The sequence below is a fragment of the Cebus imitator genome, unplaced genomic scaffold (genome assembly GCF_001604975.1).
Source record: "Cebus imitator isolate Cc_AM_T3 unplaced genomic scaffold, Cebus_imitator-1.0 Scaffold57, whole genome shotgun sequence".
Taxonomy (NCBI): domain Eukaryota; kingdom Metazoa; phylum Chordata; class Mammalia; order Primates; family Cebidae; genus Cebus; species Cebus imitator.
In genome coordinates, this window is record NW_016107372.1 from 1,751,567 (window position 1) to 1,765,961 (window position 14,395).

At 35.9% G+C, this 14,395-nt stretch overlaps 1 protein-coding gene across 1 annotated transcript in view; it reads left to right on the forward strand.

Annotated features, from left to right (window-relative positions):
* TRIP12 (thyroid hormone receptor interactor 12) overlaps positions 1-14,395 on the forward strand; it is a 164,640-nt gene that overhangs the window by 99,737 nt on the left and 50,508 nt on the right. Inside the window, exons 10-14 of the mRNA XM_037738767.1 lie at positions 9,541-9,689; positions 12,718-12,753; positions 12,833-12,928; positions 13,678-13,770; positions 13,962-14,123. Of these exons, the coding sequence (XP_037594695.1) occupies positions 9,541-9,689; positions 12,718-12,753; positions 12,833-12,928; positions 13,678-13,770; positions 13,962-14,123 (536 nt within the window). The remainder of the gene's footprint in view (positions 1-9,540; positions 9,690-12,717; positions 12,754-12,832; positions 12,929-13,677; positions 13,771-13,961; positions 14,124-14,395) is intronic.

A 14,395-nucleotide genomic window follows, 5' to 3' on the forward strand; every position in this document is an offset into this window, starting at 1 on the left:
ATATATACAGTACACACTATTTAACTATGCTTTTGTCATTTATAGCAGGGGTGTCCAGTCTTTTTGCCTCCCTGGGCCATGTTGAAAGAAGAATTGTCTTGGGCCACACATGAAATACAGTAACACTAACTATAATAACACTAACGATAGCTGAGTGAGCTTAAAAAAAAATCACAAAAAATTCTCATAATATTTTAAGAAGGTTTACGGATTTGCGTTGGGCCTCATTCAAAGCTGTCCTGGGCCATGCGTTGAACAAGCTTGATTTAGAATGTACTCCTTCTACATACTAAAGAAAAAAGTTAACTGTAAACCTCAGGAGTAGTTATTCCAGAAGAAAGCATTGTTGTCATAGGAGATGACAGCTTCATGCCTGTCATCGCCTCTGAAGACCTTTCAGTGGGACATAAAATATGGAGGTGTAGAGTACAATGATACTGGTAATGCTGACCCTGTGCAGGCCTAGGCTGATGGTTGTGTTTGTGTCTTGACTGTTTTTAAAAAAAAAAAAAAAAAAAAAAAAAAATATAAAAAAAAAAAAAAAAAAAAAAAAAAGAAACATTTTAAAATTAGGAAAAAGCTTATACAGATATAAAGAAAGAAAATATTTTTGTACAGCATGTGTTTGTGTTTTAAGCTAGTTAATACTGCACAACAAAGTTAAAAAAAGTTTATGAAGTAAAGTTACAGAAAACTGAGGTTAATTTGATCAAGATATTTCTTATCAATTTAGTATATATAAATATATAGAGTTTATAAAATTCATAGTAGTGTATAGTAGTATTGTAGGCTTTCACATTCACTCACCACTCACGCATTCACCCAGAGAAACTTTCATTTCTGTTAAGCCCCATTCATGGTAACTGCCCTATACAGACATACTGGTTTTTATTTTTTTATATCGTATTTTTACTGTACCTTTTCTATGTGTAGATATATTAACATATAAAAATACTCACTTCAGCTCTCTATTGTATTCAGTAAAGTAACATGCTGTACAGGTTTCTAGACTAGGAGCAGTGGGCTAAACTAGACAGCTTAGGTGTGTATTAGGCTGTACCAACTTGGTTTTTTTTTCAAGTATACTCTGTAATGTTTGCGTGACACAATAGGCTAACACACATTTCTCAGAACACATCCCATTTGTTAAGCGACACCTGACTAATTTTAATCTATAATCATTTCATCATGTAGTTCAAGATAATGCTTCTCAAAATACACAGTCGCATTATTGTTATCACACTTAAAAAATAAACCAATAATTTCTTGATAATGGATATCCATAGATGTCAAAGTTTAATTTTCTCAGTGTCCTTAGCGTATTTCTTGTAAACCGGTCATTGGATCTAGAGACCTCTTCAGAATGAGTTTAGGGCCTTTATTTTTTTTTCTTGGTAAGGAAAGAGGATTGAAAAGCCATAGTGAGTTCTTATATCAAGAAGTACATAGTGTCTGTCTCTTAACAAGCTGCCGAAACAAAGTGTCTATGTAATAGGGGTTACAAACTGGTAGTATTTTAGACCTAATAATCACTTTTCATTTATGAGAAGTAAAATAAGCATTAATAATTTAGTAGAAATATATAAAGGATATCTTCTCACCTTCCGTTTGATTGCCCAAGACAATAGCTGAATAATTATTTTTCATTCTTTACTAGTTAATAAAAGGAGTGATTTTTATGGTCTCTCAAGGTACCATTGTTATATTTTTGTTTTGCTTTTTAACATGTTTGTTTTTAAGTGTAATTGTAAGTGGTAGATTGAGACATGTATTAGACGTTTCAGTGATTTTCATTGATGCTTAAATTACCCTAGCATTGGATGATAGAATCTTTATGAGGTTGGCTTCTGAATCTTTTGGTCATAACCTTAGTAATTTTTGATAAGCCTTCTTATTTTCTGGTATGACAAGATGTACCAAACTCAGTTGACTTATTTTTTCTCCCTGCTGTGGTTTGGCTATGTACCCACCCAAATCTCATCTTGAGTTGTAATCCCCATAATCCCCACTGGGAGGGACCCAGTGGAAGGTGATTGAATCATGGGGGTGGTTCCCCCCATACTGCTCTTCTGATAGTGAATTCTCACTAGATCTGATGGTTTTGTAAGCATTTGGCATTTTTCCCGTTGGCACTCATTCTTTTTTCTGCTGCCCTGTGAAGAAGTGCCTTCCACTGATTGTAAGTTTCCTGAGGCCTCCCCAGCCATGCCAAATTGTGAGTTAATTAAACCTGTTTTCTTTATAAATTACCCAGTCTTGGATATTGCTTCATCCATACCTGAAATTGTTCATTTCCACAGAGAGCCTTGGTTTATTTTGTATTTAGAGACCACAGTCTGGGCTTATTCATTTCCATTGGGTTGACCATTATTTCTAGGCTCTTTTGAAAGTTGATACTGATACCACCAATTCATATTTAGGTTTACGGTGTTTTTATTTAACTTCATTGATGTTATATCTCCTTTCCCCAATGCTGAGTGGCCTAATTCCCAATAATGATAGCATAGTGACGCATTTGCTTTATCCCACAGTACAAGATTTCAAGTTGCCACCAAAAGTATTATTATTGAACAAGTTAAAACAATGTTTTTACAGTTCTTTCTGTTCTTGGGATTTTTTTTTACTTTGTGTTAAATAAAATTAATATGCTTTAAAGTCATTTGAAATAATCCATCTCTTTGTTTATGCCACCAAGTTGGTTTTGTTCATTTACTTCATTTTGTTCTTATTTTTAGGGACTACTTTTTAAAGTTTATATTTTGCTTTTATAATTATGTAATATTTACATAGTTCTAAAAGTCAAATCTGCAAACAAGAATATCTACAAAAAGCCTATCTTCTTTTACTTTCCCTGTTTCCTCTCATATAAACAATCTTTTATGGCTTGTCCTGTTATTTACTTTAAAAAATCCGTAAAGATCCATATTGTCCATGGGACTGCCTTTCTGTTTCGTATTGGCAAGGCTGTAGTGAAATGTAGCTTCATATTTTTTCCAAGCATTATCTTTGCAATAGATTTTTAGAAGCAGGTTTGCTGTTTAAATGGGTGTGATTGCATACGATGTTTTGGTAGGTGTTGCAAATTCCCTGCATTTGGGGTTGTACCATTTTGCGTTTGCACCAGTCGTGTGTATGGCAGCAGTATGATATCAAGCTTTTGAATTTTTACCAAGCTGATCAAAATTAATTCATTGGAATATTAACTTTTTTTAGTTATATGTCTTTGTATATTTCTTTTAGTGGTACCCTAGGGACTATAATACATATTCTTTGGTTTATTACAGCATGCCTTAAATTAGTACTTTATCATATTCCAAACAGTACAAGAACCTTACAACAGTTTGTTAACACTTTTTACCTCTTGCCCTCCTTTATGCTGTTGTATTTAGTTTGTTTTACTACCTGTACATGTTATGTACTTGATAAGACAATGTTATTTAGAATATTCATATGCTTTTATGTTTACCAACATACTTACCCTTTGCAGTGTTCTTAATTTCTTCTTGCAGCTTCTTTTTTCTTTAGAGGATTGTTTCCCTCTAGCCTGAAGAACTTTTTTTTTTTTTTAAACATAGTTTTTGACTATTGATAGTGATTTCCTTCTGTGTTTGAGAAATCCTTGATGTCCCTTTATGAATGAATGAATGAATGACGAATGAAAGAGATGGCATCTCGCTCTGTTGCCCAGGCAAGTAGCAAACCTTTGGCATCAGGTGATCCTCCGCTTCAGTTTCTAAGTTGCTTGGGTTACAGGCATGTACTCCGTATGTATTTATTTTTAAAGGATGCTTTCCCCACGTATAGAAGCTCTCAGCACTTTATCATATCTTCTGGCTTCTATGGTTTCTCTTTGAGAGTCTTACTGTTCCCCTTTCAGGGCAATGCCTTTTTTTCCTCTGACTTTTAAAATTTTTTATTTTTGAAGATAAATTATAGTAAAAATAATAAACATTTTTTGAAAAATTATTTTTTAGGTCAGGTTTGGTATCTCACATCTGTAAGCCCAGCACTCAGGAGGCTGAGGTCAGTGGATCGCTTGAGTCCAGGAGTTTGAAACCAGCGTAGGCAACATGGTGAAACTCCATCTCTACAAAACTAGAAAAATTAGCCTGGAGTGGTGGCACATTCCTGTAGTCTCAGCTACCCAGTAGGCTGAGGCAGGAGAATCACCTGAGCCTAGGAAGCAGAGGTTGTAGTGAGCTGAGATCAGGCCACTGTAATCCAGCATGGGACCCTGTCTCAAAAAAATTTTTTTTTAAGCCATATTGTTTTTTAATATCGTGACTGTTGGGTTTAGGTGATGTTTTCCCTGACTCTTAATTTTCTTGTCCTTCATCAGTGGACAAGAATATGTGAGTTGATATCTTCAGTTTTAGAAAATTCTTGGTCATTATTTTGCCTAGTATTGCTTCTCTCATCATCAGAGAGAGAAGCAATTCTTTCCCCTTTCCTTTTGGGGAGTATCAAGATCATACAGTTTAAACTTTGGGCTGCATCCAGCATTGGCTCTGTTTTATTTTTGGTTTTGTTTTCAGAATTTTTTCTCTTTGCCCAGTTGGAAAACTTCTTATTGATAAGTTTTTAAATTTGCTAATTCTTTTTTCTACTGCCTTCAATATTTTGTTAAACCCATCAATCTTAATTTCAGATATGATTTTCAGTTCTGAATAGTTTTTTGATTCTCTTTTTATAGATGCCAGTTATCTGTTGAAAATCTTTATATTCTTATTTAATTTTGTGCATCTTTGCTTGCATTTTTAATACATTATATTTATAAAATACTTATCTTTTCATTCTAGAGGTATTTGTTTGCTTTATCTCCCCCCCATCCCTGCCTTGATTATCAGTCCCTTATTCCTGCTTCTTGATAAGTCTAGTTATTGTTTGGTTATGTGACAGACATTTTGTATGAAAGAACTAAAGTGGCCCAAAATGATATCTTCTGCTAGTGCTAGCTTTCTTTTTTCTCTACAAAAATAAAGGGTCCAGAGCTGATCACTTTAACTCCAATCAGGACTTGGACTTGAGCTTGTTTTAACCAGAGTTGCAATTTTGATGTGACTCATTTCAGCTCTGGCTAGTCACTATTTCTTTGTTGTGGCCCTCCTACGATTTTGATTGACAACCTTGCCAATCTGTGCCTGCTCAGGTGTGAATAGTTAAGCAGCCTCAAAATGTGGCAGACATCTTGGGAGTTCAGGTACCAGCTGTGGGTCTTTGATGCCTACTCTCTCTGTTGAGACTTTGACTTCTCAACACCATGAGATTGAAGAATATTTTGTTCTATCAAAAACTTCTTTTTGAGATAGAGTCTTGCTCTTGTTGTCCAGGCTGGAATACGATGGCACAATCTCGGCTCATTGCAAACCTCTGCCTCCTGGGTTTAAGCGAGATTCTCATGCCTCAGCCTCTGAGTATCTGGGACTCTAGATGCACACCACCTCATATGGCTGATTTTTGTATTTTTAGTAGAGACAGAGTTTCTCCATGTTGACCAGGCTGTTTTCAAACTCCTGACCTCAGTTGGTCTGCCCACCTTAGTCTCCCAAAGTGCTGGGATTACAGGCATGAGCCACCCTTGTCTGGACTCTATCAGTTTTCATGGTTCCAGAACTCAGTACCTGTCTGGTGGGGCTAGTTTATTTCAGCACGTTAACATCTTATGACTCCCTAAAGCACTACAAGCTTCTCTTTTCCTTCTGCATCGGAAGTTAGCAAACTATTGCCCAAGGGCCAAATCCTTTTTATACTGCCTGTGAACTCTTAAGAATGGGTTTTACATTTTTGCGTAGCTGAAAACATTTTAAAAGAGTAATATTTTATGACTTGGAAATTAAATGCAGGTCAAATTTCAGTATCCATAATGTTTTACTGGAATACAGTCGTGTTCATTTGTTTATATTAGTCTTATTTCTGTGGCTACTTTCCAGCTATAGTGCCAGAGTTGAGTAGTTGCAGTAGAGACCATATGCCTCTAAAGCCCAAAATAATTACTGTCTGGCCCTTGAGAGAAAACGTTTGCCTGTCAAACCCTGATATACAATAATGTTTTTCAAAATGTGATTTGTGGACTCTTGGTTCCTGAGAAAGACCCTTAAATGAGTTCTATAAGGTCAAAACTAAATAATAGTTACCAAAATTTTTCCTTTTCTACTTCGTTAATGTTTGAACTGCTGGTGCAAAAGCTGTAGTGAGTAAAATTGCTGGGACCTTAAGTATCAAAGCAGTGGCACTAAATGGTGCTAGCAGTCATTGTGTTTTCCATTGCCTAGTAAAAATAAATCAGTTTTTATCTAAGATGCTCTTGCCGAACCAAAGTTTATTTAATTAGGTCTCTACTCCCAAGACATGTCTTTTTAATAATCTTTGGAACAAAATAAGACCAATCTTTTCCATGTTCAGTTGACTCTTGAACAACATGAGTTTGAATTGTGCCAGTTCACTTCTTCATGGATTTAAAAAATACAGTTAGCCTTCTGTATCCATGAGTTCTGCGTCAGCAACCAAATTCAGATTGAAATTACAGTGTTTGGGCCTGGCGAGGTGGCTCATACCTGTAATCCCAGCATTTGAGAGGCCAAGGTGGGTGGATCACCTGAGGTCAGGAGTTCAAGACCAGCCTGGCCAACATGGTGAAACCCCATCTTTACTAAAAAAAAAAAAAAAAAAAAAAAAAAGAAATCAGCCAAGTGTGGTGGTGGTATGAGCTTGTAATCCCAGCTATTGGAGGCTGAGGCGGGAATCACTGGAACCCACAAGGCAGAGGTTGCAGTGAGCTGAGACTGTGCCACTGCACTCCAACCTGGGCGACAGGGAGACTCTGTGTCAAAAACAAACAGCAACAACAAAAAACAGCATTTGCAGGATGTGAAACTTTGAGCATATGGAGGGCCAAATTTTTATATCCATGGGGCAGAATGTAAGACTTCAGTATGTGTAGATTTTTTAGTATCCATGAACAGTCCTGGAACCAATCTCCTGCATATACCAAAGGCTGACCATATTTCATCTCAGATAACATACCACAGATGGAGTATAGGTACAGACAGAGTCAGTAATCCAGCTGTCTTTTGATAAGCCTTTTATTAAAGTCACCTGTAACAAAAGTACAGTAACGCTACACTTCTCATTGATTTTCTTGTTTTGGAAAATAAGGACTTTTAAAATCAAAATTGTTTATATTAATATGTAATGAGTTAATTGGCAAATATTTAAAATGTTTCTATTTTAAGAACATATTTTAAAATTATCAATAAATATAATCCACATAAACAAAAGTGCTTTGTGGTCCCTCAGCAGTATTTAAGAGTATAAAATGATTCTAAATTCAAAATCCACTAATCTGGGAGTTGATTTCTCCTCACAGATCAGAGGATAAATTAGGTTTTGGATATAGTTTTGGCTTTTTGTTATTTTCAATTCAACATGTTATTTTTAGGACCATCCCAAGTGTTTATTGGTTGATGATCATTTTGGTTATTCTGTATAAGATCCATGTTCTTACAGTTGCCCACCCCAATGGTTATAAGACCTCCATCCAGTCGCGTACATGTCACTTCTTTCTCTTAGGTGGTTGTGCTTTTAGACTATGCTTCATATGAATCCTTTTAAAGTCAAGTTAGAATCAGCTGTGGATTCATTTATTTTCACTATTTTTCTGTTATTTTGTTTTGCTTTCCACATTATGTCAACACACAAGTGATAACGCTGCTCTCACTAGAATTGATATTATTTAGTTTAAAATTGTTAAACGGTATTTCTCTGAGCTTTTCTTCCAGTGTATTTTTGGATGGATTTTTAATTATGGTCAAAGTAGGTAGACAGTGATAGCTATGGACTGCAGTAGCCACAATCTTAAACCATAAAACAACTTTCATGTATTGCCACGTGCCCCTTGAGAGGTGTATGCCCCCAGGAATATCACTGAAGTTCGATAGAAATTACTAATTTGAGTTTTTATGAGAATTCCACATTGACAGTTTCCAGACATATATCCCATTTCTACACATTTCAACACTTAGTGATATAGGACTGGGAAAATATGCAAAGAATAACTTGGAAAGGTCTGAGAAGTAAAAGAGCTTTAAAAGTAACATCATTATATAAGAATGGTTAAGTGTTAATTGAATTAATTGTGGTTTCAAGTAGGAAAGTGTCCAGGGAAAATGAAACCACATTCATAGACTTTATTTTTTTTTTTTACATTAATTGACTATTTTTGAGATAAAGTCTCACTCTGTCAACCAGGCTGTAGTGCAGTTAGTGGCATGATCTCAGCTCACTGCAACCTCTGCCTCCCAGGTTCAAGCAATTCTCCTGCCTCAGCCTCCTGAGCATCTAGGACTACAGGTCCATGCCACTGCCCCCAGCTAATTTTTGTATTTTTAGTAGACGTGGGGTTTCTCCATGTTGGCCAGGCTGGTTTCAAACTCCTGACCTCAAGTGATCCACCTGCCTTGGACTCCCAAAGTGCTTAGATTACAGGCATGAGCCACTGCACCCAGCCTGTAGACTTTATTTTGAAGTGTATTGTTCAGCTTAATGACAACTTACTCCTCTGTGGTTGTTGAGTCTTCACAATTTTCAATTGTTGGAGTAATGGAATTAAGTCTTAAAAGTAGAGACACTGTGATAGCCATCATCTGTGCAGGAAATGAAAGAAGATGCAAGGGTTTATAATTGTTTGTGTTTTGTTTTTATTTTTACAGAATATTCTTTCCATTCTCTTTTTTGTTAGATACATTGTTGTGTCTTTTTTATTTCCTTGCCCTTTCACTGTTAATTGCATTCTGTTCATTCTGGTGCAGATATTTGGAGGTGTATAACATTTCCTTTGAAGTCTGGGCATCATTGTTTAACAGATTTTTATTATTGTAGAAAGCCTTTGCTTCACTAAATTTCTTCACTGTATTTCTTTAAAACAGTAATGTTAAAGCTATCAATTCATACTGGTCTTATGGATATTTTTTTTTGTTTTTGTTATACAACCAGTCAACTTTTCAATTAAGAAGACAGAAATGAGGCCGGGCGCGGTGGCTCAAGCCTATAATCCCAGCACTTTGGGAGGCCGAGGCGGGTGGATCACGAGGTCAAGAGATCGAGACCATCCTGGTCAACATGGTGAAACCCCGTCTCTACTAAAAATACAAAAAATTAGCTGGGCATGGTGGCGCGTGCCTGTAATCCCAGGTACTCGGGAGGCTGAGGCAGGAGAATTGCCTGAACCCAGGAGGCGGAGGTTGCGGTGAGCCGAGATCGCGCCATTGCACTCCAGCCTGGGTAACAAGAGCGAAACTCCGTCTCAAAAAAAAAAAAAGAAGACAGAAATGTATAACTGTGTGAGCATGTTAAGGCAGAGTAGATCCAACTAATTTAATTCTTCCTTCACTATATCAGCAGTGTGCCTTGGCCCTGGTATAGATCTAGTCTTTCATTAGGATCCAAAGAAGATAATCTATCGGTTACATTTTGGGTCACACCTTACGCCTAGTAGTAATTTTCTTAAATATTTAAAAATGATAATTATTTGTTTCTCTGAAGGTTCTAAGGCCCAGCAGCTACTGCAAGGATTACAAGCCAGTGATGAAAGTCAGCAGCTTCAGGCGGTTATTGAGATGTGTCAGTTACTGGTCATGGGAAATGAGGAGACACTGGGAGGGTTTCCTGTCAAGAGTGTTGTTCCAGCTTTGGTAAGCATAGTGTTTTTCCCTCGTTTTACCTCATTTGTCCTCTGAAATCTGCTGGTTTTTTATTGACTGTATGATTATTTTTCATTATTAATTTTAAAACATGGTAGAATTAAACGAGGAGTATATGACTTGGTGCTTTTATTTCATACTTAGAGATGTCAGCAGTTGCTAATGAGTTGGCAAATTTTCTAAACCATTTTTTGATGGATGGTCACCTGATTTTTGATACTTAAATGACTGGTTTTAAGTTGTTCACCTCACTTGTAATACTTTGACTCTCACCATGTAGAATGTACATGCTAGCCTGGTGATCCATGGAGCAATAGTCAGGGGAAGCTCTCTCTGAGTTGTATTTGGGGGACCAGAAAGGCATCATGTTTAGTAAATGTGTACATGGGCATACTGCTCAAGCCATATGATATGTGTATGGATCCTTTCAGTTTAAAAGGTTTTATGTGTGCGTGATGGCTCACCCCAAGGCGGGTAGATCACCTGAGGTAAGGCATTCCAGACCAGTCTGGCCAACATGGTGAAACCCTGCCTCTACCAAAATTTAAAAAATTAGCCAGGCGTGGTGGTGTGCACCTGTAATCCCAGCTGCCCTGGAGGCTGAGGCAGGAGAATTGCTTGAATGTGGGAGGCTGTGGTTGCAGCGAGCCTGCACTCCAGCCTGGGCATCAGGAGCAAAAACTCTGTCTCAGAAAAAGAAGTAAGAGACTTTAAAACATCTTTTTAATGCCTTTTCAACATATCTGTGAGTTGATATTTTCATATGAGATATTTATTAACAGCTTGATTCCTTAAACTTTTAAATGAGAAAACAATAGGAAGAAAAATTGCCATTACCAAATGTAGGCACCTTAGCACAATACAGCTTTTAAATAGTGGCTTGACAATTTTCTTTGTTCAAAATTAAAGAAATTGGCTATAATTTAAGATTAAAATTTGAGTCTAAATCAAATACTACCAAAAGACAAACAAACATGATGAGTACATTTGTAGCATGTTTGTTTTGGAAATTATATCTAAATACCATCTAACTCTTTTTGTATATCCAGTAAAGCTGGCAAAAAAATATGATTACATTTGTATCATGTTTTATTTTGGAAATTATAGTTAAATACTATGTCTTTTTGTATATCCAGTAAAGCTGGCAAAAAATGCAGTTATGATTGGTACATCGTATTGTCCCGTTTGATCAGATTATCAAGTTATGGAGATAACTTGAGTTTTAGGGAGAGAGCTGAGTAAAGAAAGGCCTGTGAAATACACGGCGACCGTCCTTATTCCGCTTGTTCTTACTTGGATGGCTCAGCTCTCCAGTTTGATAAAGGATATTATAGTTTCTTCACCTGCCACCTGTATGCAGAGAATAAAAGCCAGTTTCCAAATCTTATCATTTCCATTCTACTAAAAGTTGTACTTGTTGCTTTCTGAGTGTTTCATAATAGCAATGTTACTAACCTTTCAACTTTCAGATTTTGCCTATGTTAATATCCATTCTTAGATTGCTGATTTGTTCAATAGCTGACTTCTGTGACCTGAATCAAACTTTCATTTGTTTTATTGTTGTTGTTGTTCACTAAGAAGTAGCAACAAATAACTAGGCTTACCTTATACTATCTGTAGTTAAAATTTAGCTTTTATTAGTTAAAGAAGCCATTAAGTCTAGGCAGAAATGTTGATACATAATTCAGTTTACTTAGTGTGCTGATTGTTAATTAGATTTAAGTACCTAATTGACTTGCACAAGTGTGCTGGTGCTATTAATAATGACTGTTATTATGAGTTATCTAGATTTATCACAACTGAATATTATTTGTATCTGTTCATCACAATACAGTAATGTGACATAAATAGTCGTTGTTGGTGAAAGGGGACCTGTTTTTACCAGTCCTTCCCAAACACGGTCTAATAAGGTGATTTAATAATTGGGGAACGTACTACTTTTAACATGACAAGTCCTTTCAAATTAGACTAAGTGTTTTAAGTGACTGATATTAAGTGATTTGATAAATTGTTTTGTTTTTGGATCCTTAATGGGGTGTGTGTATATGTTACGGTGTTTGTATGTGACTTTAAACAAAAATAGTTCTTAGGACTTCTGGTATGTAGGTATACTTTACCCAGCACAATTCAGAGCTGAGAAGACATTCATATTGAATGATTATTATGTTAGAATATCTGATGTTCGTTGTTGTTATAAATTTAATTGAAATGTACTTATAAGCTTAAATTCAGTGCAATAGAAAATTTCCATTGAACCAGAAGATAGTGAATGGCTGTCTTACCCCCAGGGAGGAAATTTCTTTGGTGACTCAGCTGCTTCGAGAGGATAGAGTGTGTATCCCCAGCAGTTTTGCATTCCTTCATTAGAAAAAACATAGCTGAAATCTGCTTAAGATCTTTTCACAAGACGAACTAAAACCAGATATTTAAACTTATGCATATATCGAGTAATTATATTAATTTGGCTCTAATTAGTGCACAGTTTCTGATGTGATCTATCTTGTGTTTAAATCCTATATTAACTGTGTATTTTGCAGGTGAGTTAAATGATGCTTACTGTTTTAGAGAAGCTTGTTCACAAGAGTTTAAGTTACAGTCCTGAATCTGTGCTGACAGTTGGTAATTCAGCAAATGTCAGTGCATTGCTGATCCTGTTTGTTTATGTATCTGGTATTTATTAACACTGGTAAGTCCTCATGGATATATTAATAGGCTATTGAAAGGGGTTAGAGCTACCAAAAGGATAGGTTGTAAGTAACAAGAAGGCTTTGTTTGTGACCTGTATCATGAGGTGATGGTTATCTAGCAGCACACTCAAGTCAGAGTCACCGTATGTGATGAACCATCCTGAGTGTAATCATTTCTGTGTATGTCTACTAGGTTTTATCTTGAAGTTATTTTTGTGTGGTAAAAGTTACGATTCATACCTTCCATTTCAGTTGAAGAGGAAGAAATACGTCTAGGATTTTCCCTACGAATATAGCTTCTAATACTTTGTTGTTTTTTTTTTTTTTGACAGATAACGTTACTTCAGATGGAGCATAATTTTGATATTGTAAGTATATACTATATTGTTTTTAATGGTGTGTATTTAAGTTTTGAGTTTTTATTCAGTAAAATCTCTTCTTTTCTAGATGAACCATGCTTGTCGAGCCTTAACATACATGATGGAAGCACTTCCTCGATCATCTGCTGTTGTAGTAGACGCTATTCCTGTCTTTTTAGAAAAGGTGATCCTACTTTCACCCCACTTGTTCAAAAGCAGGCATAGGGAATCAAGTTTCAAACTCTTGAATTTTAGCTTCCGTTATCTAAAGTATATTTTTTAGCCAAGATTCCTGAAGAATGTTTCATGTCCAGCAGATCAGTAGTTTGAAGTTGGAAGATAAATCATTTATAGAATCAGCCTAGTTTGTAATTTTTAATAATAGCACATTAATATAAGAACTTTAAGAGAAGAACTTCAAAGCACTTGATTAAAAATAATTTCTAGAAAACATCCCATTGAGGTTGATAGCTATTTATACCCTCATTATGTAGCTGAGAAAGATGATTCAGTGGTGAATAGAAATTTCTCATATAGTTTGTAGTAAATTGTGTTTTTGGTCTGTGTTACGGACCTTTTTGTTTGTTTAATGCACAACAAAATTTGCTTTATCTGATGAAACTTGCAATATGGTGTAAAGTTTAAAATCTGTTTTTAAATTTTTGTTAGGTAAAACAACTCATCTATTTTAAATCTGAAGATTTAAAAGTTATGTAATTGGGTTTGGTTTATTATGTAAAACATCTTTCAGTATCTTAAAACTGGTTAGAAGGAAACTTTTGGCTATACTTACATCCTATGGTGGGTTACATGTTAGAGATAATATACATTGATGTAAATTAGAGAAAAATACTGTTTTTATGTATGCAAAACATATGTTATTGGAAAGGAACTTAAATGATAACCTTATGGTAACTGTTTATATGTTCCCAGCTGCAAGTTATTCAGTGTATTGATGTGGCAGAGCAGGCCTTGACTGCCTTGGAGATGTTGTCACGGAGACACAGTAAAGCCATTCTACAGGCGGTAAGTGTTGTTACTTAGGACTGCATTTCACTTTATGTAGAAGTTTTTAAATCCACATTTGTACTAGCTCCTTGATTGCAGTTTTGTAAGATATACGTCATTTCCAAAGTAATGTGCTAGACTTTTTACTAAATTATTTTTTATTGCTGATAAAGGATTTTTCTTTACCTTAACAGTTTTCTATATTTTAGGGTGGTTTGGCAGACTGCTTGCTGTACCTAGAATTCTTCAGCATAAATGCCCAAAGAAATGCATTAGCAATTGCAGCCAATTGCTGCCAGAGTATCACGCCAGATGAATTTCATTTTGTGGCAGATTCCCTCCCACTGCTAACCCAAAGGCTAACACATCAGGTAAAATATGAATCTATTTTATGTGCCATAAAGTGTTTTTTTACTTTTTAAAAATATTTTATTTATTTATTTTTTTGAGATGGAGTCTCACTGTTAGGCTAGCGTGCAGTGGCACGATCTCAGCTCACTGCAACCTCCACCTCCCAGGTTCAAGCGATTCTCTTGTCTTAGCTTCTCAAGTAGTTGCAGTTACAGGTGCGCACCACCGTGTCTGGCTAATTTTTGTATTTTTAGTAGAGATGGGGTTTTGCTATGTTGGCCAGGCTGGTCTC